Genomic DNA, 24,135 nt, shown 5'->3' with positions numbered 1-24,135 from the left:
AAGTGGAGGTAGGAGTACCCAGGTGGACTACATCCTATGTAGACGAGGTCATTTGAGAGAGGTTATTGACTGCAAAGTGGTGGTAGGAGAGAGTGTAGCCAGACAGCACCGCATGGTGGTGTGTAAGATGACTCTGGAGGTCAGGAAGAAGAAGAGAGGGAAAACAGAAAAGAAGACCAAGTGGTGGAAGCTACAGAATGAAGAAACTTGTGAGGAATTTAGGCAGAAGTTGAGACAGGGTCTGGGTGGTCAGGATGAGCTTCCAGATGACTGGGAAACTACAGCAGAAATTATCAGGGAAACAGGTAGGAAGGTGCTAGGTGTGTCATCTGGAAAGAGGAAAGACGGTAAAGAGACTTGGTGGTGGAATGAGGAAGTACAGGAATGCGTCCAGAGGAAGAGGTTGGCTAAAAAGAAGTGGGATGTAGAAAGGACTGAGGAAGGTAGACAGGAGTACAAGGAAGCGCAGCGTAGAGTGAAGAGAGAGGTGGCAAAGGCCAAACAGAAAGCTTACGATGAGCTATATGACAGGTTAGACACAAAGGAAGGAGAGAAGGACTTGTACAGGCTAGCCAGACAGAGAGACAGAGATGGGAAGGACGTGCAACAGATAAGGGTGATTAAGGACAGAGATGGAAAGGTGCTAACAACCCAGGAGAGTGTACAGAAAAGATGGAAGGAGTATTTTGAGGAGCTGATGAACGTGGAAAATGACAGGGAAAGAAGGGAGGAAGATGTGGTTGTTGTGGAGCAGGAAGTAGCAGAGATTGGAAAGGATGAGGTTAGGAAGGCTCTGAAAAGGATGAAGAGCGGAAAGGCCGTTGGTCCTGATGACGTTCCTGTGGAGGTATGGAAGTGCTTAGGAGAGGCAGCAGTGGAATTTCTAACAAGGTTGTTCAATAGGATTTTAGAGAGTGAGAAGATGCCTGAGGAATGGAGGAGAAGCGTTCTGGTCCCCATCTTTAAGAACAAGGGTGACACGCAGAACTGCAGCAACTATAGAGGAATAAAGTTGATGAGCCACACAATGAAGCTGTGGGAAAGAGTAGTGGAAGCCAGGCTTAGGAAGAAGGTGGAGATCTGTGAGCAGCAGTATGGTTTCATGCCCCGTAAGAGCACCACTGATGCCATTTTTGCTTTGAGAATGTTGATGGAAAAGTACAGAGAAGGTCAGAAGGAGCTGCATTGTGTGTTCGTAGATTTAGAGAAGGCGTATGACAGGGTGCCGAGGGAGGAGCTGTGGTACTGTATGAGGTCGTCTGGAGTGGCAGAGAAGTATGTCAGAGTGGTTCAGGACATGTATGAGAGAAGTATGACGGTGGTGAGATGTGCTGTAGGTCAGACAGAGGAGTTCAAGGTGGAGGTGGGACTACACCAAGGATCAGCTTTGAGTCCTTTTTTGTTTGCTATGCTGATGGACAGGCTGACAGATGAGGTAAGACAGGAATCTCCCTGGACAATGATGTTTGCGGATGACATTGTAATTTGCAGTGAGAGTAGAGAGCAGGTGGAGGAACAGCTAGAGAGGTGGAGGTTTGCTCTGGAAAGAAGAGGCATGAAGGTCAGTCGTAGTAAGACAGAATACATGTGTCTGAACGAGAGGGATCAAGGCAGAAGCGTTAGGTTACAGGGGGCTGAGGTGAAGAAGGTGCAGGAGTTTAAGTACTTGGGGTCAACAGTTCAGTGTGATGGGGATTGTGGAAAAGAGGTGAAGAGGCGAGTGCAGGCAGGTTGGAGCGGTTGGAGGAAAGTGTCAGGAGTGTTGTGTGACAGAAGAGTGCCAGCAAGACTCAAAGGAAAGGTGTACAAGACAGTGGTGAGACCAGCTCTGCTCTATGGGTTAGAGACGGTAGCAGTGAGACAGAGACAAGAGGCTGATATGGAGGTAGCGGAGATGAAGATGTTGAGGTTCTCCTTAGGAGTGACCAGGTTAGACAGGATAAGGAACGAGTACATCAGAGGGACGGCTCATGTTGCCTGTGTTAGCGACAAAGTCAGAGAAGCCAGACTGAGATGGTTTGGACATGTTCAGAGGAGGGATAGTGGATATATTGGTAGAAGGATGTTGGAGATGGAGCTGCCTGGCAGGAGGGCAAGAGGACGGCCAAAGAGGAGATACATGGATGTCTTAACAGAGGACATGAAGTTGGCTAATGTTAGGGTAGAAGATGTCCATGATAGAGTGAGGTGGAAAAGGATGATTCGCTGTGGCGACCCCTGATGGGAAAAGCCGAAAGAGAAAGAAGAGAATGGAGCAAAGCAGGGAGCTTTCTGCCCGCCCATTGTATTTATGACATCACAGATACAAACGCTCTTTTTTCATGTGCTTGTGATTTATAACATTTTGAATAAAGAATTAGTTTTTACATAAATATATGTCCCTATATATGTCCCCCAGCGTGACAAAAATGCCACAAGAACATGTTAAAACACCAAAAACACAATTTTCATCAGTCTTAAGAGAGCCTCAGAAAAGGGAGCTTTTAGCCTCACCTGCTGTAATGAGTTATGTGTGCAGGTTGATGCATTTCAAATCTGTATGAAGATGGGGATGTAGAGGTGAAAAGGTTTGAATCAATGATGAGATGAAGTTCCTGAGTTACAGTTAAAATTGAGCTAGCTACATGAGCTGCAGGGATGCTTGTAAAAACTGGATTCATGTCCCCGTTTGAGCTCGGTTCTCTCCATGGAGCTTTAAGGGGACAAAAATCAATTTTGTTCCTTGTTATTTATGTCCATTGCCTCCTATCAAACTGCCTTTTAATGAGGCTTCATTCCTGTCAGCTGAGAGGATTTGTAGTCTGGATTCAGTTTCATACGACGTGTTTGATCCTGGAAGTTGGCTCCTACTTGTCCCGAGACATGAAGGACAGAAGAAACCGGCTTCCAAGCAGATTTTTTGGAGCATCTGGCTGGAGTGGGGGTAGCCACATATCCTGTGCTTAGCCGGCACTCCTTCCTTGTGATACTGCTATTGCTGCAAGGCAGCATGCATGCACCGCCCTGACATCATCACCACTGTTCAGCATTCGGAGATGCACTAATGGTTTGGAGGAACCAGGCACCTAACAGCCTCCGTGTTTTTGAGGCTGAGGGCCGCTCTCCTGCAGACATAGTTTTGATTGATAATGGGAATGCTGTGAAAGACCGAGCTTCCTGAACTTCGTGTTTGTTTGTCAGCTGGATTGTTTGAGGCCCAAACGGAGGCGGGATAAGGCCTAGTGCTCCCTTCTAATCTAGTTTCAGAGTTCTACTCCGATCCACTTTTCTCTTTGTTGTGTGTGTTTGTTAGGCTATGAAGACACTGTTTCCATGTGTGTAGTTTGACTGTAGTTAATCTTCCTCTTGTGTTGACCTTCTTGACCTTTGGGTCCTGGACTGCAAGGACCATATTGTTTTGGCAATTCTTCTTTCCCATGTGGTTTTGAGCGAATACCACAAGCTTAAGTCTAACCCTAACCCTAACCCTAACCGCAACTGAAGTTTCATTGACCTTTGACCTCGGGAGGAGGTGGCCGTCTTTAATACATAATTAAAAAACACCTTTAGTAGCAGCTACAAATGTAAACTTACTGTGACTCACTTCTATATTTTCAGGTTTAGTCTTGATTGTGACGCACAGTGTTTATTCTTCAAGATAATTTGGCATTTTGTGGCTTTTTTGTTGACTCTAGTCTACAGTTTATTACTTTAGTGTGTCATTTTGTTTTTAGGAAACCCTCTCTGGTCAACAACCGTTTATCCGCAAGATTTTTTAATGAACATGTTACTTAGTGGTCTCCTGGACAAGAGTGCACCAGTTTTGTGGGTATATTTCTATTTACAGCTCTGCTTAAAGTTTTGCACAAAATCTTTTTAGTTTTTTTTAGTTTTTGCAAACAGTGAAGGAATAGTAGCCTGCTGCTGGTCTTGTGTGATGCAACTGAGCTGTGACTTCTGCACTCAGAGGTCAGGGAGGCTGATGCTGAATCGTGTTGCATGCAGGGAATGCAGCATTGAACAGGAAGGTTAAAAGTAATTAAGTAATAAAAGTTAAATTGGGTTTAATAGGAACCACTATGAACCAAAAAAAATTATGTCTCAGAAATGTACCCCAGCATGAATAGCCCAGGAACTGGGTTGAAGAAATAAATGTTGTAAGAGAGCATGATGCTTCTCCTCCTTAAGCCCCTCCCCCTGGCTTTGCATCCACAGCATCACTTCTTCCACTGTGACTCTGCAGGTTGTTACCTGGTGTCACCGCCTGCCTGGGTGTCAGATTATGTGGGCCTTCTCTTCTTTCAAGTTTTGATGATGTAATTAGGTTTGCACGTTGTAATTTTTAAACCGCCTCGTCTACCGTGACAGAACATTAAACCCAATCAGACATCCACCCTGCAGAACGCCATCAGGGGCTTTGGCACCACCAAGGAGTGAGGACTGGAAAATGTTGCATTAGCTGGCATGGAGGAGCTTCTGTTACCAGTAAAGAAGGAAAACTCCAAGCGTTCTGCCAGTTGAAAGTGCTTCTCGTCTCACCGCTGCATGCAAAATCAAAGTCCCCGCTGGAGGCTGCACAGTGGAAAACTGCTACGCCCTGCAAAAATGGGAACTTTGATATTTTAGGTTTCAAAACTTTCCAGGTTTGCTCTACAATAACATAAGACAGAGCAGAATAGAAGAAGAGGGGGCAGCAGGAGCCTGGAAAAATCCTTTTTTGTCTCTTCTCTTTAATGGACTATGAGACAAAGCAGAAATCAGATCTCGGTTGTTTCTCCTTTAGTGACCTCTGGATGAGCCGCTCAGGTTCTCCTCCAACTCTTTGCAGCTGCAGATATATTTTTTTCTGTTCAGTCATGTCTTTGGTCCAAAAATGTCCTTTTCATGTTCGTGTTTGAGGGTGTCCACATGAAGTTCTGACCCATGCTTGCTACACGTCTACCAACACTGACAGCAAGCGTCTCAGAGGGATGCTGTCATCTTTTTTCATGTGGTTTTCAGACTCCATCATAGTGAGACTACAAAGATCTTCAGAATAAAAAAGTGTTCCCTGGAAGAATTGATGCTGCTCAGATTCTTTCTTAATGACAAACAGTGCAGATGAAGTTGCTATCGTTGAGGTTTGGTGGGACAGTCGATCAAAAGATTTTTAGAATCCTATTTTGTGTCTGAACTCCTTCACTTCTCACTACGTAGCGCACTATATAGTGCGTTCGCCATTTCGTAGAGCTGTCCGAATCTTAGATCAAAAACCAGGGCCCTAAAATTTCCCAGAAGTCTCTTCAAAAAACTAGTGTGCTCACTAGATTAGCACATTTAGACCACAACTCATTGTTTGATTTTTTTTTCAGGATAAAGTTGTTTAAATTATTTTTTTTAATAATCCATCCACGTTTTCATCATCAATACACAGTGGATTCATAAAAAAAACATTGTAAAATCGCAGGATTTTAACATTTAAAAAAAGAACTCACTTTTCTACTTAAAGAAGATTAATAAGCCTATATTGATGTAATGCTACTTATTGATGTCAAAAGGACACATATAAACACCTTTGGAAATTAAAAGTTTTACTGATTTAGTTTTTTTGATATATAGAGGGATAAAAATGACATTTTCTCTGTTTTTTTATGAAAATTACACCGATCTGAAGCAGATGTGCCTCATGCTGCAGCACAAACTGACACTAAATGACAAGCTCAGACATATTTACTTGAATGATGCACAGAAACTGACATTTAATGTAGTTTGAATAATGAAATATTAAAAATCTGTTTTTTATTTGTTGCACACAGACTGTTTCACTTAATTTCCCCCTCCTAGGGAAGCCTTTTTTTTTATTTTTTATTTATGCACATACAGATCACTACATGTGTCCTGCGCTCTGTGGGATCCTCCTGGCTCTGTGAATGCCTCCTCAGAATTCTTCAGTGACAGCTACTGGGTGAAGGCTTCCTCATATAGCTGCTGTTCCTCCAACTGTCAACAGACCTTTGGAGCCTCCTGAGCTCCGGTGGAGCTTTAGTGCCTCCATGTGGACACAGATCTTTACCAACTTCTGTTAATAATCTAATGTTAAATGCCTTTTTTTTGCAAAGATTTGAAGAACAGAAAGATTAGCTCAGTGGCCTTTTAGTACAATGTATGCTCTGAGACTGGAAGGTCGTGTGTTCAAATCCGTACAAAAGTAACTAACGTTGGGACCCAATGCCTCCCCTGCTTGACACATTAAGGGATTGTCTTGGGAGGGTTAAACCCCTAAATGTTTCCTGGCTGTTTCTGCAGCTCACCGCTTCCCGAGGGGATGGGTCAAACACAGAAAACAAATTTCACACACTCAGCCAATGTGACTTTAACTTTGAAAACAGCACAATTTCTCCACTTTCACGTGTTCTGTATCCATGGCGTGCACACGAAACATCAATCTGGTAGTAAATGTTATCGAGAGTTCCTTTCTCTTCTGCAAAGGGGAACAGTCAGAGCACGCTCACTTTACAGACTAAACAGGAAATGCGCACTCTGTCTGCTGCGAGTTGTCTCTGAAAACTCTGGTCTGGAGGTGTTGGAGTCTCATCTGGTGGGAACCATCAGATCTCACATCAACACACTCTTCAGCGCTCACACGAGTCTGTTTGGTCAGCCAGTGCGCTGAGAGGCTCCTGGCTCGGCTCAGCACCTGTGCTCCGTCTGGTTTTAGATTCCTGGCGTGGCTTCGTCCTTGTAAAAAAGGAAACACCCTTTGCTTCCAGCTCTCCCACACCCACCCCCCGCCTGTGTGCCATCCCCTCTCTGAGGGGAGCTCACTGTTCATGTTGACCCATCACAAGTCACTGAGCTTGTGTGTCATGAGAACTTCTTGAATCGAACTGCTTTATTCATTAATTTATTTAACCCTGTCTTTACACGAATTATGTCGTCTTAAATGGGGGGCTTCAGGCCCCCCCGTGATACCTTCCCATCATGTCTAACTTTGGTTTCCGTGGTTACCGCACTATGTCGCAGCACCTGAATGACCTGAAGAAAGAGAACTTCAGCCTGAAGCTCAGGATCTACTTCCTGGAGGAGAAGATCCAGCAGAAGTTTGAGGCGAGCAGCGATGACGTTCACAGGAGGGTGAGTGACAACGAGTCAGAATGATCTTTGTCCTTCTTTTACAAAAAATGAATGCATGTACGAGTCTACAAAGTCAAAACAGCTTTTTAAAAATTGCAATTTTGAATCTGCTGCGTCTAAATCTTCACCAAACAAAAGCATGCTCCCAGCATCTTTATCGAAAGGATTTCCTCAAATTTCTTTTCAAAATATTCAGGTTGATAGCATTTCCAAAGACATCTAAGTCAGTGACCTGCTTTCTGTAATTTAAAACTGACTTAAGATGACATCTGTTGGTTTCTGTGCCCAAGATTGAGAGAAATTAAAAAATTGATCCGGGAGGAGATTTCTAGTGTTTCTCCTTGATTCATGGATCAAATAAGCACGTCACAACTGGAGAAACTGACATTTTCTCAGTGCCACTGACCTGATCATAAGCATGCAGATAGCAGCCCTCGAGGTGCAGTTTTATGGAATACGTTTTACTGTTTGACAAAAAGAAAGGTTTCCTCAAAAATATGAGCTTAACAATTTTGGTGAAATCCAGAAAGCTCTGTGTGCAGATTGTGCATCCAAACCAAAAAAGTCACAAGGGAGTCGTTCAAACTGCACATACTCATCTGTCTGACCTGCTTTCTCTCTGCATCCCAATGACCCACATTGTCCTCTGCACTGGTGCAGTTTGCATTCATAAGTTTAATGTGTGCACACGGCAAACTGGTTTTAACGAATGAAAATAAGATTCTGGTTCTGCAGGACCGGCTTTGACCTGCCACCGAATCACCCACCGGAGAGATGTGCAAAGCCCGGTTCAGACAGGTTTGCTGCAAACGGAGCCAGCATCTAAATGTGGAGATGTTTGGGGGGGGGGGGTTAAAGGGTGACAAATGCAGCAGGTGCTCGGATCCCGTCTCCATATTTATAGACCCCGCTGAGATCCAGGTCAGCACGTGAGATCTAGAAGCTGAGTTTAGTTTGGTTGTCCCCCTGTGCTTCCAATGGAGTTAAATGTACAATTAATCACATCACTGACTGAGCCTTAAGGGGGGGAAGGGGGTTGTTTTAACACTGTAACCTTAACCCTTTTATGCCTGAATTTATTTCCAATTAACATATTTTTGTACTATAAGTTGCACCTGAGTATAAGTCGCGTCAACGGCCAAAATATGCAAAAAAACAACTTATATTCCTAAAAATATGGTTTATAAAAAAACATTTTTCAAATTGATTTAAATTAAGTGAAATCCTACATTTAATGGTTCGTTGCAAGTTAGCAAAGCGTCACTTAAAAGTTTTTTACAAAGAACATCAACAGCTACGTCATAATTGTTGTTGAAACCAAAACGTTGTGTTCAATATAATCACGAATCTGTGAAGAGCATAAATATTTATTCATTAAAAACATAATAAATACACTTTTGCATTATGGCATGAAAAATCCAGCAGATGAAAGATAAATCAATGGGCAAAAAACGTCTTTTTTCAGGAAACAAGAAAAATGTTTCAAACATTCCAGTCAGTCCTGATTTTTGTGACCGTATGTGATAAAAAGGGCAGGATTTGCTTGCAGATTCACTAGAAATGTGGAGATATCCTCTGTTCTCACCGTTTAATGGAAAAACTTAAAATTTAAAAGTTTGCAAATAGGAAACTTGTATTTCTGCCATTGATATAAATGCATGGCTGTGATGAATGTGCAGATTAAGTCAGATCCATGAATTGGTCAGTTTAGTGCCAACAGATAAGTGTTATTTTGTTTTATTTTGTTCTTATTTTTCACACTTCAAATACATTTATACAGTTCAGCTGTGGATAAACGTGAGCTTCTGAAGATAAGTTTGAGCTAAATCTGGAACCTAAAACCAGACCGAGCACAGGTGTTGAGCCGAGCCAGGAGCCTCTCAGCACTAAGGCTGACCAAACAAACCCGTGTGAGCGCTGAAGTCTTTTATCTAAAAAATAATCTTGTAATCTGAGTTATGAAACGCTCCTGATGGAACCTTAAGTTGTTCTTATCGTGGGCCAGAAATAGAACACAACAAGATAAAGAGATGCTTTCCACTTGTGGCAACAGTGTTTTTATCTAACGGTGCTTTAAACCTTTCACAATAAAAGTATTTTTAATTGTCCTACTGTGCACTCTAAGTACTACCTTGTTCAATTTATAGTGCAGAAACAAGATGAGTGTTTAGGGCATATACATTTCCATCCATGCACTTTCTAAACCCACTTCACTCCTGTTGTTGCAGGGCCACACACTCGCAAATTTAAACATAAAGACAATGTAGATTCATCAATGAACCTATGATGCTTGCTTTTGGTATGTGGGAGGAAGCTGGAGTGCCCAGAGAAAACCCACACATACGTGGGGAGAACAGGCAAACTCCACACAGAAAGGTCCCATCCGGGATTCAAAACAGGGTTCACTTGATGTGGGTGCTGACCACTACACCACTGTGCAGCTCCAAATATAAACAGAAAAACATCCATTTTTTTCTTTTACTTTATTTGATCTAACACAACATCACACATAGACATCACAACAAAAGTAAAGTTTGATTAGCTCAACTTGACTTTGGTAAACGTCAATTGTTGAGCAACAAAACCTTTTAAAATGGATTTCTGCTCCCCAAAGCTTCTTATGGTTTCTAATCAATCTCTTGCAGAACATTGAGCTGAAGGTTGAAGTTGAAAGTTTGAAGAAGGAGCTGCAGGACAAACAGGAGCTTCTGGATGAAGCTGTGTGAGTAATGAGTCACATCTCCTCATTGAAAGTCTGATCGGAATATTTAGCCGCCTGCCTTTTTTTTGTTTGACTAACTGCTCATTCATTCACAGTTGATGTCATCCTGTGAAAGGTCTACGACAAAAACATAGATTTGTTCAAACCCTTTCCTCTGCGGTGCGTTTCTCATGAGTCTATCAGCATCTGACAGCCTCTCATCAAGCTTCCAGCATCACCTCGCTATCGAAACACAGACTGAGCAGAGAGGAATGCATGGACTCACACTCGTATATCTGTGAGGAGGGTGGCTCAGGGTTGAAAAGAGGCTCCTACTTTGAGGGGTTTTTGTGTGTAGGGGGTAGTATAAAGGGCAGTGTGGTGTGTCGCGTTGCTGACTGGAGGAATATTTAGATCCCAGCACCTGTTTGTAGGGCAGCTGCCTGTCTCTGTGTCGGTCAGGGTTTCTGTAGAAACTAAGTGGGATTGAAAACCTTCAACTCCACAACCTACAGACCTACTCCAATTAAAAAGGTGTTTTTGGAGTTTTCAACCTGATCTTGTGGCATTTTATGATGATGAAGGAAATAATTGAGGAAAATAAGATGAAACTGCATTTTTAAGTATCTCTTTCTGTAAATCATTGTGAATCAGGAGCAGAGGAAAAAATGCAGCTTTAAAAAAACAGAGTTTATGACATAGAAAATACGCTGGGTAGGCCACAAGCTCCCTGCTCCATTCTGATGTAACCACTTGTAGATGGCAAAAATCTACATCTGGCTTGGCATCTGGTTCAAAACTGTACGGCTGGATAGCTCAAATATTGCTCACCATTTTTTTTTGCATATGTAATGTTAGGTTGGGGCTGTAAGCTAGCAGGAGCACTTAGAAACAGGTGGGTGATGTAATTGGGGGCGGGGTTGATTTCTTTGGAATTATTTTCAATGCAAAAACTGAAAGACAGAAAATTGATGAATTGCACACCTCCCCTCATTTCCTAGGATATTCCTCCTCCATCCATCTTCAGTTCTTTCCATTTATCTAACCACCATTGAGGGAAGAGCCTTCAGCTTTTCTGCTCCTAGACTGTGAACCACGTAGCTGCAATTTAGACTTAAAACTTTTAGAATCTAGCCTCAAAACAAATTCATTTAAATCAGCATCTGCCCGTTTGCCAGATGGCATTTGTTGCGATTTTCTTAAAGGGTGCTTATAAATAAAAAGAGTTATTTTTTTGATTGGGAATAATAATTCATATACTCATTATTTGCTTCCATCAGACAGATGCTGGAACAGCTCCATTAGTTTACTCTTGCGGTGTTATTGTGCAGAATCAGCACCAATGAGGCATGTTAGCACTTTGTCAGAATAATGAAAAGTGTGGGAGTGGCGTTTGGGGGTGGGGGTCCTGCCTTTGAGGAGCAAAAACGTTGAACTTTGGAGTCTGAACTGAGATTCCCAGTGCGCCCTGCCGCTTTATAAATAAACTGTGCAGCCACAGTTTATCATCTGAGCTGTTAGCAGAGCTGAGCTGATAGATGTGATGAGGAAACACTGAGGGTGACCTTCTGGCTGTTTGAACCGCCGTGTGCAAGAGCAGAGACAGACCATAATAATCTGACTTCATCATTCAGAGTGCTGTAAGACATATTTCCCCAAGAAATAACTGTTTCTTGTTATCCATATGGAGGCTAAAGCACTATTGTTTTGACTTCTGCATTGGTTTCTGTGAAATGTTCATTTTTAAAATAAAAGCATTTTGTAACCTTCAGTCCATATTTCTGTCTGTGCAGATCAACAGCAGAGAGCCTGTCCAGCCAGAATGAGGCAGAGCTGCAGCGCCGCCTGGCGGAGCGGCAGGAGGAGATCAGCCACGTGCAGCAGGTCCTGCAAACCAAAGTGCAGCTGCTGCAAGAGGTGCACCCTCAGGGGAAAAAAGCCCCGACTGATGGACTTTAAAGATCAACGATCAGAACCAAAAGCCATTTCTTTCCGTGTTGTTTCTGCAGGAGGCTGAGCTGGCCAGAGAACAGGCCCAGCAGATGGCCTCACTGGCAGCCTCTGAGGCCCAGCGCTGTCTGGCTCTGGAAAGAGAGATGGAAGAGATGGGAGACTCAGATGGACCTCGCAACCGCAACACCGGGACTGACACAGACGGGTAACTTCATGTTGGACTTTGCAAAGCAACTCTAACGAAGAAAAAGAAAACTTAAGTATTTTAATACTTAAAAATTTCATTTTGTTGTTGAGATTTAAGGCCATGATCAAAAAACAAAGCTCATCAAGTCCAAGTAGTAAATATACCTTAACTGTGATAACACAGCATTTTTTAATTTTTCTTGAATGTTGCTGAGGCAACCAACATCCAACTCTGTATATTCAGATTTTGAAACAGGGTTGTTGTTCACTTTTTCGCATATACTTTCAGGGGTCGCCATACCCCTTTCAGGAAAAGCTGATTTGCTTAATCCAGGCTGGGGACTGGCACAGGGAGACCCAGACTTGGGCCCCCTTGTGGGCAACATAGATAGCAGGGATGTAGAAAAAATTGATTTGGCGACACATCGTCATATTTCATTTGCGATACTTGCATCGCCTGAAAATGCTTTTAAGGCAATGGTTTTTTTTATTTTTTTATTTATTTATGAGCGTCCTCCAGCATCTGGCTCTTGTTTTCCACTTAAACTCCCAACTGCTAGTTGGCAGCAGAGCACATTGAGCCTCTTTGAGCAGCACTGCACCAGAACAACAAGATCTGACGAGAACCACCTCATGTTAAATGCTAATTGTTAGTCAGCAAAGCAGTTTTTGTTGTTATGGTTGTCATGTACTACTTAGTTTTTGCTTGGGATAGGTACCGAACCAAATCTCTATGATGCCAATACTATATAAAAAAATGCCAATCACTGTGCTTCTTAGTGGCCTCCAGATGAGAACGAGTGACTCTTGTAATGTATCACAATGAATATTATATCGGTAACTGCGTATCGAGATCATATTGCCAGACTCTTGCCAATACTCATCCCTGATAGTTTGGCAGTGGCATGGAGGTAGTTGCCCGGGGACCAAGGTGCCAGTGCTACACACAGACACCTAAACCATCCATGTGTTAAAATAGGGTATAGAGCAAAAAAGTTGATCAAATTATAAAAATTTTTGGAATAGAATTGTTGAGAAGCTAACCATTTAAACCACACAAATGTTTTTGAATAAATGTTCTTTTCCTGTGTTTCTAAATAAAAGGGACAGAAAGGCAAATTCATGGTTTCATTTTGAAAGACAAGTATAGTGTAGACAAGTTTTGTCCCCAAGCATGGTGCCTTCCATTAAAGGGGAATCCTCTTCCCATACAGTTTTTATTTTTCATGTGATGATCATGTGTTGAGATTTTCAGGATTATAGAATGTGAAACACTGAGATCTCTTCTGGTATCAATTTAGCTAGCATGGCTGACATGGCAACAAGCAGTAGAAATGGCGACCCGCCCTGTAAATCTTCTATGTCACATCTATGCTCTTTTTTCCAACTGCATTTTTTTCGTCTGCTCCTGTTTGAATTATGAAATATTCAGAAATGCAATTTTAAGCTTATTTTCTTCATACTTGTCCCCCATCATGAGAAAAAATCCACAAGAACATATTAAAAACAGCCTTTTTATTGGAGTGGGCCTTTAAAAACTTCAAAAATTTCATTTGTTTTTTGAAAAATATACTCCACTGTGTTGCTCGACAAAATTGTAAGTATTGATTTTTCTGGTCTACTGCATGGGCTGAGGTCTTACGTCTTTGACCGACGGACCTCTGCTGAGCCCAGCTCAGGTCTTTGGTCAGGTCTGTGAAGTGCAGTATATGTCACTCTCACCCTCAACCCCTCCTCCTCTGTGTCGTTGTCCACAACAGGCTAATTGAGGAGTTAACGCAGCAGAAACACTCTCTGGGTCTCCAAGTGGAAGAGCTGCAGGTCAAAGTTCATGACCTCTCATCCTCGCTGAAGAAGAGTGAACGAGAAGCGGAGGTATTTTTTACAGATTCCTCTAGATTTATGAGCAATAAACTCAGCAGAAAATGCATACATTTCAAAATTAATGTCTTTCCATTTTCACACAGTCTTGAACAGTTATCTAAAAACAAGTTTCTAAGTCGAAATTAACTTTCTTAAATACATTTGTGTTCTATTAATTACTGTACATTAATCATCTTGCTATCACTAATTTGGAATATTTACGAACATTTTTGATTATTAATTTACCAAACACTTAAACAGATTTAACAAAAATCTAATTTTCCTGTAATTGTTGTTATTATAATTTTATTATTAAAACGTTTAATGAGGATCATTCTGAACACTGAAAAAAAAGATCCTTAAGTTTTCTTGAACATTTTTTACAGTATTTTGTTTAATACTTGATGTGCTGTTGTATATTTAGATTTTTATCTGTCAGCTTGGCATTTTTAGCGGTGGTTTCTTCATAGTTTAATTTCAATCAATTTGATCTATTAGGCATCTGGAATATTTAGCTGTAGTATCTGTAAGTATTTAATTTAGCACTTTTAAATTGTTAAGTATAGTTGTTTTTTTCTTTAAAATGTACTTTGACTCATTTATCACTTAATTTGTAGTGTATAGCATTATAATGATTTCATATTTTATGCATTGATTTCCTAAATAATCTTTTTGTGTGTGTTTAATGCCTTATGCAACTTTTGCAACTTTTTCCTGTTATTTCTCAACCTTTTGCACTTTAAAAAAATGTATTTAGGAATAATTGCTTTTAGTACTGTCCAGTACACTGTTCAAACTATATATTTTCAATTTCTTTTCAATTTCAACAAATCAACAAAAAACAAAAGATCTTGCACAGGTTCTAATACAGGGGAAATTGAAGGAAACAATAGGAAGAAAACTCGTTTATCTCCCCTTTTTAAGTTTTTGGGATAAGCAAATTTAAAGTAAAATAAAGAAAAAAACACATGTAAATAATATATGCAAAAAAAATAAATAAAAGATACTTTAATTTGTATACGATATGTGTGTTTGTACATATACAGTATATACATATAATCCCAATCCCAATATATATATATATATATATATACACACACACATTTCTGCATTATTCCATATGAGTATGTTTGTGGCTTACATTAAAATGTTTTGCTTTTATATAAATCTATAGACATTTTAACAAGGAGGGAGTTTTTCTTTTCTGACAACTCTTACTGCTACTTTGACTGATGGCATTCGCTGCAATTGGTTTACATTTCAAGCCAAGAACAAGTCCTGTTACAATAAGATTTAACAGGCAACATTACAACATTACAATGACAGACAGCAGTGCTGTGTTTGGAAAAGTTCAGAATTCTGCTGTTACAGGAGGACCCCTACATTTTATTTTCACTCAATAACGTTTTTTGACTGGTTCAACTGTTGGGTTGATGGTTTGATTCCTGGTTTCTCTGGTCACATGCAGATGTGTCCTTTGTCATGAAGTCTATGTGGTTTAAAATGTATTTATTTTTTAAAAATCATGTCAACATGGTGGATTGGCAGAAATAAGTGTTGCTTTTTTTGACAAATGTGTTCATAAAATGTGTTCACTTCATGTAATTTTATTAGCTACAATGAGAAACTTGTTACAGTGTTTAGAATTCATTGACTGTATAAAAGAACTGGACTCATTGAGTGTGACGTCATATAGAAAATAGTTTACTTCTGATTCCAGCCAAGTGAAGTCAATTCAGTCGCTATTTTTTCATGAATTGTAATTTCATGTTGGAGCCAAACAATGTCAGTAAGCAGTGATCTGAGTCACCATTTCAATGGCAACAACTCTCACTACACCCCTACCGCTTGAAAGCAAGAACCTGGGAGGCAGCGGGCACCACATACTTTTACTGAGGCATCTGATTGGCCAGTTTTACTTTAAAAAGTTGCACTACAGAAAAACAAAAAAATCATGAAAGATTTGGGATTAGGAAGAACGTGTTAAGAAGGGTTTCAGAGCCAGAAAGGTTATTCTGACAAACAGACTGACTTTGTAATGGCTGTTTATTTCATTACAGAAGTCTATAGATTTGGCTTCTTGGAGCTAGCGGGTACTTCCTGTTTGGACGCCAGGGGGGAAGGGTCACTCAGTCCAGTTCTCATATTCAGCCAATAATAGAATTTTATCTTAATTGGGAATGGGAGTTTTCAGCTGTTTGTGTCCAAACCCACAAGCCTGTGAATTTAAAGAGACAAATCGCCACCCTGTGGCGCCAAAGCAGAACTTCACATCTTTCTTAATGTACTTTATATCTTTTTTTTCTTTTACTACGTCTCATAAGAAATGCCTAAAAAACAAAAAAAACTGAAAAAATAATTTAGTTTGAATTTAGTTTGTTGAAAGTTTACTATCAATAGAGAAAGGTAAACTCATCTGCATTCAGGAGATTTATCAGTGCAGCTTGTACCCCGTCAGCAGATCTCCTTCTGTGCGGACAGCCGTCATAAGTGAGCGTCCGCTGGCCGTTTTTTACGCCCCGGCAAGCACAGAGAGAGGGGAAACGGTAGAAACACCTCATCTGTCGGCCTCAACATTCATTCCCCGCTGTCGCCATGTTGCACTGTTGCTTTGAGTAAAGTAAACAGTGGGTGCAGCTGTTCCGCAGTGTTTGACACCCATCCCTGATTGGGATTAATTGATATTTGATTGCAAGTCGATCTATGTTTGGTGTGGCATCTCCAGGGGCCCCCGAGGTGACAGATGCATTCAGAGTCTGCCGGCACTGCAGAGTAAATCAGATCCCGCCCAGGCTGGTGGGATGGATGCAGGATGGATGTCCATGAGGCAGTGAGGGGGAAAGAAACGAGGTTCTTGGAAAGTGACATCACCTTTTTAAAACTCTGCTCCTTACAAAATGCTGAGATTCACTGGCTCCTCTCTTTTTCATCCTGTGTGACATGCATGTGAAGGCTGCCGCGTTGCCCTGGGAGAGGCATGAACTCATTCCTGACTATTTAGAGAATTTAATGAACCCAACAGAAAGCCTACAGGCCTGTTTTTTACCCTGCTGGCCTGGCACAAGATTTACTTCCCAACAGTGGAAAGTTATTCAACACAAAAGCACAAAAGTGAGCTAAGAGACACGTGTGTGTGCGTCGCTGATGGCAAAATGCCAGCAGGGCTAACGTATAAAAGCCTTATTTAGACAAGGAAAAAGAATGGCTGGAAATATACAAAATACGTCAAATCAAACTTTATTTATAAAGCACTTTCATATATTTCTTCCAATTAAAAAAAAGCAAAAACCTTCAAACATACACATACAAAACCCCCCTGACCCCTACTCACACAACATAATGAAGCAGTAGACACCTGGCTCCACCTGAAGTGGAGATTGGAAGTTTGGGCACCCCAGGTAAGACATTATAGTATTGTCCATAAAGAAGGAAAGATGGAAACATCTTCCAAAGGCATCAGATTACAGAGGAGACATTCTTGTAATATGTAAACGAAAACCTTGCTTTATTTCTATCAATTACCCTTTCAAACTAACAGAAAATAGAATAATGACATGTGCAAAAGTTTGGGCACCCTGCAGAGTTGGTATCTTCTGTGACCCCTTTCAATTATGTTTTATTATTAATGGATTGAATCAATTCAGTATTTTTGATAGAACGTTTTCAATTAAAATACAAAAAGTGACAGATAAAGACAAATGTATTTTTAATAGCACTGAAAAAGTTCCTCCGTAGAAAAGAAAACACAAGACTCACACAAAACTTTTAAATATTTTTTAGACTTTTTGACAAAAATAAAGACTGAACGTTTCTAAAAAGGAAATGTTGAGAAACTGTTGGGTTGATGGTTAGATTCCTGGTTTCTCTGGTCACATGCAGATATGTCCTTTGACAAGACACTAAACATTTGATGGCAGATGGGGGAAAAAAAGTGTGAAGTCACACATGCAGAAAGATTTGTTTAACAAAAAAGAATTAAAGCAAAAAAAAAAATGTTTTTAAATAAAAGACAATTAAGACTCTGTTAGATAGGAAAATATGCCTACATCCTAACTGAAAGGAGTCCAAACTTCACCAATTTTATTAATATTCACAAAACAATCAAACATTAAGAACCAGGCACCACAAAGACCATTTTCAGGGGGGAGAGACGAAAAGAATGTGGAGACTCATATGACAATTGTTAGTATTTTAAAGGGAATTTTGCATTTATAAGTTCACATAAAAAAAATCTCAGATCAAATGCCTTTTTTTTTATCTGGTCGTCCATTTAGATCGAGGCTATTATTAATATTTCAGGAAAGACGTCATTTTGGGCCAGTGAAAGCAGGAGTCTCATGTTTATCTTAACAGGATGACAGTGCAGAGAGAAGCTGACCAATGAGATCAGACTTTCAGTCCCTCCCTGCTTCCTGTTAGTGTTACATTCCAGCTTTAGATAAGACGTCTCACTCCTCCACTAATTTCTGAACAGAAAAAAACGCAGGTTGTTCTGTTTGTGTAGCGACAGTAACCTTTTAGAAGCCAATTAAAACCTATATGTTTTAGTTATGAATACTCGTAAATATTACAGTAAAAACTAAAAAAATTATAATGTCGTAAAAAAACTGAAAAGCTAAATAATGCTTTTATTTTGTGTACTAATTTGTTTGGGTAATACTAAGCAAGAGACAGTGGAATTTCAGGAACTATCAAGTGTATTTATCAAAGCACTTTTTAAAAAATGTATTCTAATTTAAAGTCATACTTTTTGAAAGAGTAAACAAGAAGAACGTTAGCATTTTTGATACGTACTTTTTACAGATACAGAGTGAGGGTTCCTCCTAGAGATAGACGATCTTTGTATACAAGAGCAGAATCTCTGACAGCCTCTCCCTCCATCCGCAACTGATGCGGCCGCTGGCGGACAGCAGAACCGGCACCGGAGCGGGGTCCAAAGGTCCCAAGACCCAAACACACAGTATCGTGTTTGGAGAACGAGCTGCGTTCGTGTCGGCCGGAGACACGCGGCGTGGGGACGTTGACAGGCGGACGGCGCGGCAGATACACAGTGAGGCGCAGGAAGCGGCGCTCTAGTATCTATGGCGGATCTGTGAGGAGAAAAAACAAGGTTCAAGTCTGATGGACTTCTAGAGGAAGCGAAAGGGGAACTGTGGCAGCTCCAGGGAGCGGTTTGAGGAAAAGACTCCGAAAATCATCCACAAATGCAATGCATTAGATGATGCTATTACCCAGAAATCTTTGGGGTTCTGCAGGTTCTGCTCGCCCAAGCCATAAATAGCGAAACTGCTGTTTCCTGATTGTCATTAAGCTCCTGACATCATACCTTCATTCATTTGGGGATCAAAGGTCATTGTCAGATTGAAGGTTCTGGTTGGGTTGGAGATTCAGAACTTGCAAGGATCCGGGATGCTGGACGTGCTAAAGATGAAGGAGTCCTGCAGGATCTGTGCCAGAGAGCTCTGTGGCAACCAGCGCCGCTGGATCTTCCACCCGGGCGCTAAGCTCAACCTGCAGGTCCTGCTCTCCCACGCCCTGGGCCGGGAGTTGACCCGGGACGGGCGAGGCGAGTTCGCCTGCTCCAAGTGCGCCTTCATGCTGGACCGCATGTACCGCTTTGACACGGTGATCGCCCGGGTGGAGGCGCTGTCCCTGGAGCGCCTGCAGAAGCTGCTGCTGGAGAAAGAGCGGCTGCGGCAGTGCATCGGGGGGTTGTACAGGAAGAACAACGCAGAGGACGGGGGCACGGGCCCCCCTGGATCGGGAGCTGGAGCCGGGCCTGACGCCGGCGGTGAGCACTGCCCTGTCGTGGACCTGTCTGCTCTGCACGAGGGCAGATACTCAGACATGGTCCAGGAGGACCTGGCTTACTCTGTGTACGAGTCTTGGGCCGAGAAGGAGGACCCGGCTCTGGACCACCGCCCCCTCCACCAGTGTCCAGGAGCAGACTCCTGCTCCGGCCTGAAGCCGAGGCGCTGCAGGGGTTGTGCCACGCTACGAGTAGCAGACTCCGACTATGAGGCTGTGTGTAAGGTTCCGAGGAGGATTGGACGCAGGAGCACATCATGTGGACCTTCGACTCGCTACTCCGCCGCCACAGGAGTGGAGGAGCCACCGAGAACCTCCACCATGTCAGAAACAACCGGGCTGGAGACGGATAAGACCACGTGTGACCAGCGGAGCCCAAGCCCCGCCTCTTCTGCTGAGTTCCTGGATGCTGGCTACACCTCCCTAAAAGAGACCGAGGAGCAACCTCCTGAAGAAGCAACAGCGAGGGGGGACAAACCCCTAAACGAGAGCATCATCTCCGGGGTGGAGGTGATGCTGGGCCTCCTGCGAGGCTGGGAGTACCGGCCCGTGAAGCCCCTCCGGAGCAGCAAACTGCCAGTTTTAGTCAAAGCCAGCCTGTCTCCGCACTTGACCATCTCAACGCACTGTGAACTCTGCCCCCACCTGACCGTCCCAGAGGTCGTGACCCCTCAGGACCTGCAGGCCGAGCTGGCAGAGATGGAGGAGCAGTGGGAGGACGATTACATTCGGTGCTGCCCCTTTCGCTTCCAGCAGGTAGATTGGCACCTCAGAGGGGCGGGGTGTCCTTCCTGAAGCTGCAGTCAGGGACGTTTGATTGATGGGAATGTTTTTGATAGATTTTGCACAAAAACTTCTCAAATTGAGGGTCTAGAGGTGAAGCAAAAACCTGGACTCGGGCTCTCCCTGCTGCAGACGGAGCTGGATCATCTCTTGCTCATCTCCCTCCTTGCAGACAAAACCTCACACACCCGCTGCTTTGATTGACCCTCCGGGAGAGGAGGGGGAGCATGAATACCGCTCTTCACTGGTATCCTAGCAACCCCAGGCTGCTGTGGCAACAGTCTCTGGAGTTTTGTAGCAGTTGTTCATATCTGCCACTGTCATGTTAATGAGGGAATCCAGTTCAGTGGGTCAGCAGATGTGTTTCTGTTCCAGAACAGGATCAACTTGATGGCAACATATATTTGCTTTAAAGTAAAGAAAATATTGAAATCTGTTGCACAAATTGCACAAGATGAAGAAAAAACCTTAAAGATATACTCTGCTAGAAAAGGTGATTTTAACACGGCCTTTTGGCACTTTTCTGATGAAGGACATATAAAAAAAATGAAAATGGAAATTGCATTTCAGCAGACGAACAAATGTTGTTTTTGTGATGCAGAAAATATTCTGATCCATTCTGATGCATCCACCTGTAGACCAATAGACCCACGAACGTCTTTGTTTTCCTCGTCTGAGCTGGAATCTGCATCAGAACTGTACGGCTGGCTGGATAGCTCCATTTTTTTTAACACCGCTAATGTTAGGTCGGGTTAGTGAGGGGTTGTAAGCTAGCGGGAAGGAATGTAAACAGAGAGCTCTCAGGAGGGGTAGAGGAGGCGGGGGTTCCTCCACGGTGCCGTCCACAACTTAAAGGGGAATTTCTAATGATCTTCTGCAGCTCTGCAGAAAATATGTCCTAGAAAACCTCAGTTTTTCTTTTGTTTTTGGCTAAAAACTGCATAATCATTACTAAAAGACCACTGGAAACGCTTTTACAATAGATCAAAAGATCAGAGTGGAACTTTAACCACTTTTTCTTTTGCATTCAAAATATTCATCAAGTGTGGTTTGGACTTTAAAACACTCCTCCTCCTTTCTATAAAAAAACCTGAAAGCTAAGCAAAACAAAAAAAGTCTGAAAATTTCATAAAGAATGAAAACATTTTCTTGGTTTATTTGACATAACCATCAAAACCAATGAAACAGAAAATGTTTTACTCACTTCTGTGTTAAATGTAAAGCCGGGCAACAGAGAGCTCTCAGGAACGGGGGGGGGGACTGCAAACTCTTTAATGTGATACGATGCTTTGGTTAAGCCTTGTTCGACTACACCTGCATGTAAGGGATTGTTTTGATTTATAAGAGGTAAAGATTCTTTAAAATCATGCATGTCACATTTATTTTCAAAGAAAAGAACTTTTTCTAGCAGACATGAAGTGAATTGTTGGCAGCGACAGTCATGTGAAAACACAAACAAGGAAGTCAACGATTGGCTTCTGTGGCAGCTGGCTTTTCCTGAGGAAGTCATCCAACTCTTTCACTCAGACAGCTGCACAGACACAGGCGACTGTTTATCTGCAGACATGTTGTTTTATCAGGGATTTCATCCAAACACAGTCGTAGAGCCACAAACGGAGCAGATATCTTTGTTCTTGTTTTCCAGCGTGTGGTTGGTGAGCAGCAGGATCAGCTGGGTCAGTATGAGAGCGCCACGGGTCAGTGTGTCGCAGAGCTGCAGAAGGCCCAGAACCAGGTCTGCTCTCTGCACGCAAAAATCCGGGAGAGCGAGAGCAGAAACCAGGTACTGCTGCAGGACGCAATACCCTCTGTCCTTTCCTTTAGTGACACCTTTTTTTATTGTCGTGCACGCAGAAGATGCAGGAGCGTCTCGCTGAGATGGAGCTGGAGCTCCGCTCGGCCCGGGAGGAGGCCCAGCAGCAGGAGCGAAACACCCAGAACCTCAACGATGTGCTCAACTCTAAGGAGGCAGAGGTATAGAAGGGGGTTGAACTGCATAAATGGAGTTTAAAAAAAATGATAGTTTCTAAAGAAATTTGGGTTCTGTATGTTTTTTTTTTTGTGCAGGCTGCAGAGCTGTGCCAAGTCATTGATGAGCAGAACCGGATGCTGTGCTCCCTCAGAGAGCTGGCGGGCCGCAGCCAGCTTCAGCAGCTGCAGGTTTGTCCTCCTCCTCGCTCCCAGCCTCAGACGGCGTTCGTTGGCGATCTGATGAAAGATCGATGTCTTCCGGTTCCGCAGGTGTCCGGCGCAGAGACGGGACGGGGTCAGGCCGAGGTCCTGGCCCTGCAGGCATCCCTCTTCCAGGCTCAGCTGGAGCTGCAGGCCGGCCAGCGCTCGCAGCGGCAGGCGGCTAGAGCTCAGGAGGATCAGAGCCGGGCCCTCCAGAGGCTGGAGAAAGACCTGCAGGGGTCGTTGTTGCACGGTAGGGAAACCGAGAGACACAACCAGGTAAGAAACGCCTTTTTTTTATCTGTCATTTCCGTGCTACCTTATAACTGTCGGGAACGTGTTCAGGAGCTGCAGCTGGCTCTGCAGAGAGTGCAGTCGGCTCTGCAGGAGAAAGAAGAGCAGCTGAGGAAGCGTGACCACGACAGAAGCCAGGCAGATATGGAGAACGAGAGGACCATCAGGGAGTTGAGGACATCTCTGCAGACTAAAGAGCAGCTGCTGGAGGTCAGCTTTGAGAAAGAAAAACACACTCTCTTCATACATTTTCCAAAACTTTTTTTTAAAATTCAGTTATTTAACCTAAATTCTGACAGATAGAGCTGTTTTTTTTTTGCTCTGTTTTCCTGCAGGAGTACAGTGAGATGCTGGAGGACCCGAAGGAGCAGAGGGATTCACTGCTTCAGAAGCTTCGCCAGCGTATTAAAGAGAGAGACCAGGCTTTGGAGGTCTGTGTTGCTGGAAGCTTCACTTTATCGTTTAACATCAGTGGTCCCCAAACCCCAGGCCATGGACCGGTACCAAACTGTGGGACAGTTGGTTCCGGGCTGCAGAAAGGAAGAAAAAACATGACCTGCTTTTTTTAAAATTTTATCTATAATCTTTATTTTGGGAAACTTCTGGTTTCTCTCCACCACATCCGAATCATTCTTGATATAAGTTGCTTGGTCACGTGTGGAAAATCCGTCCGCTACTTTTTTAAAGCGGCTGCACTCACTGCTTAACTGAAACCCCCAAGCTAGCAAAGTTAACAGAAAACAAACATATTTGGAAAGTTTCTTTTTGCAGAGATTGTGAGGAAACAGGAGAAGATCCTTTGACCTCAAAATAAAAGAAATCTGCATTTATTAGACAAAAACCAAAGGTCTTTACTCCAAATATGGTTTTCTTGTCACAGTTGTTCCCACACAATGTAATAATAATGCAGAATATCCTAAACCAACTGTCTTAATGTTGCAAGGATGCTGCTAATAAAGTTGCATAAAGAGTAAATTCACATTTTAATTATTATATTCACAAATATCAGTCTAAGTGACCTTTTTTTTTGTTATTTATTTATCTGTCACTAGGCCTGCACAATATACTGCAAATTTATCGTTATCGCAACATTAAGCTGTGCAATATGCATACCGCACAAGATGGCGAAAATTGCAATAAATGGTTACCTTAAATGTGCTGAAACAAACTCATGGCAGACAAATGAAATTAATCCCTTTATGCATTTAACCAATCGGAAGGACCCGTTTACGTTGTTGATCAATCAGATGAGCCCTTTTATGTTTCATGTTTGCCTCCTACGT

General features: G+C 42.5%; 1 protein-coding gene across 22 annotated transcripts in view; it reads left to right on the top strand.

Moving 5' to 3' along the window:
* The window catches only part of pde4dip (phosphodiesterase 4D interacting protein), a 96,848-nt gene that overhangs the window by 42,438 nt on the left and 30,275 nt on the right, over window positions 1-24,135 (top strand). For 12 of the 22 annotated variants that reach the window (XM_078946183.1, XM_078946177.1, XM_078946182.1 and 9 more), the window contains exons 1-7: window positions 18,675-20,359; window positions 22,032-22,169; window positions 22,241-22,360; window positions 22,454-22,546; window positions 22,628-22,837; window positions 22,904-23,062; window positions 23,188-23,283. In XM_078946183.1, the coding sequence (XP_078802309.1) occupies window positions 19,205-20,359; window positions 22,032-22,169; window positions 22,241-22,360; window positions 22,454-22,546; window positions 22,628-22,837; window positions 22,904-23,062; window positions 23,188-23,283 (1,971 nt within the window). In that variant the 5' untranslated portion in view covers window positions 18,675-19,204. Of the gene's footprint in view, window positions 1-6,754; window positions 7,093-9,737; window positions 9,815-11,586; window positions 11,711-11,802; window positions 11,952-13,692; window positions 13,808-18,674; window positions 20,360-22,031; window positions 22,170-22,240; window positions 22,361-22,453; window positions 22,547-22,627; window positions 22,838-22,903; window positions 23,063-23,187; window positions 23,284-24,135 lie in introns of those variants that run through there. The other 10 variants (XM_078946184.1, XM_078946192.1, XM_078946185.1 and 7 more) reach the window with 2 other exon arrangements.

Source organism: Oryzias latipes, chromosome 4, assembly GCF_053564925.1.
Source record: "Oryzias latipes strain Hd-rR chromosome 4, Olatipes_Hd-rR_3.1".
NCBI lineage: Eukaryota > Metazoa > Chordata > Actinopteri > Beloniformes > Adrianichthyidae > Oryzias > Oryzias latipes.
This window is presented reverse-complemented; position numbering and strand designations above follow the sequence as displayed.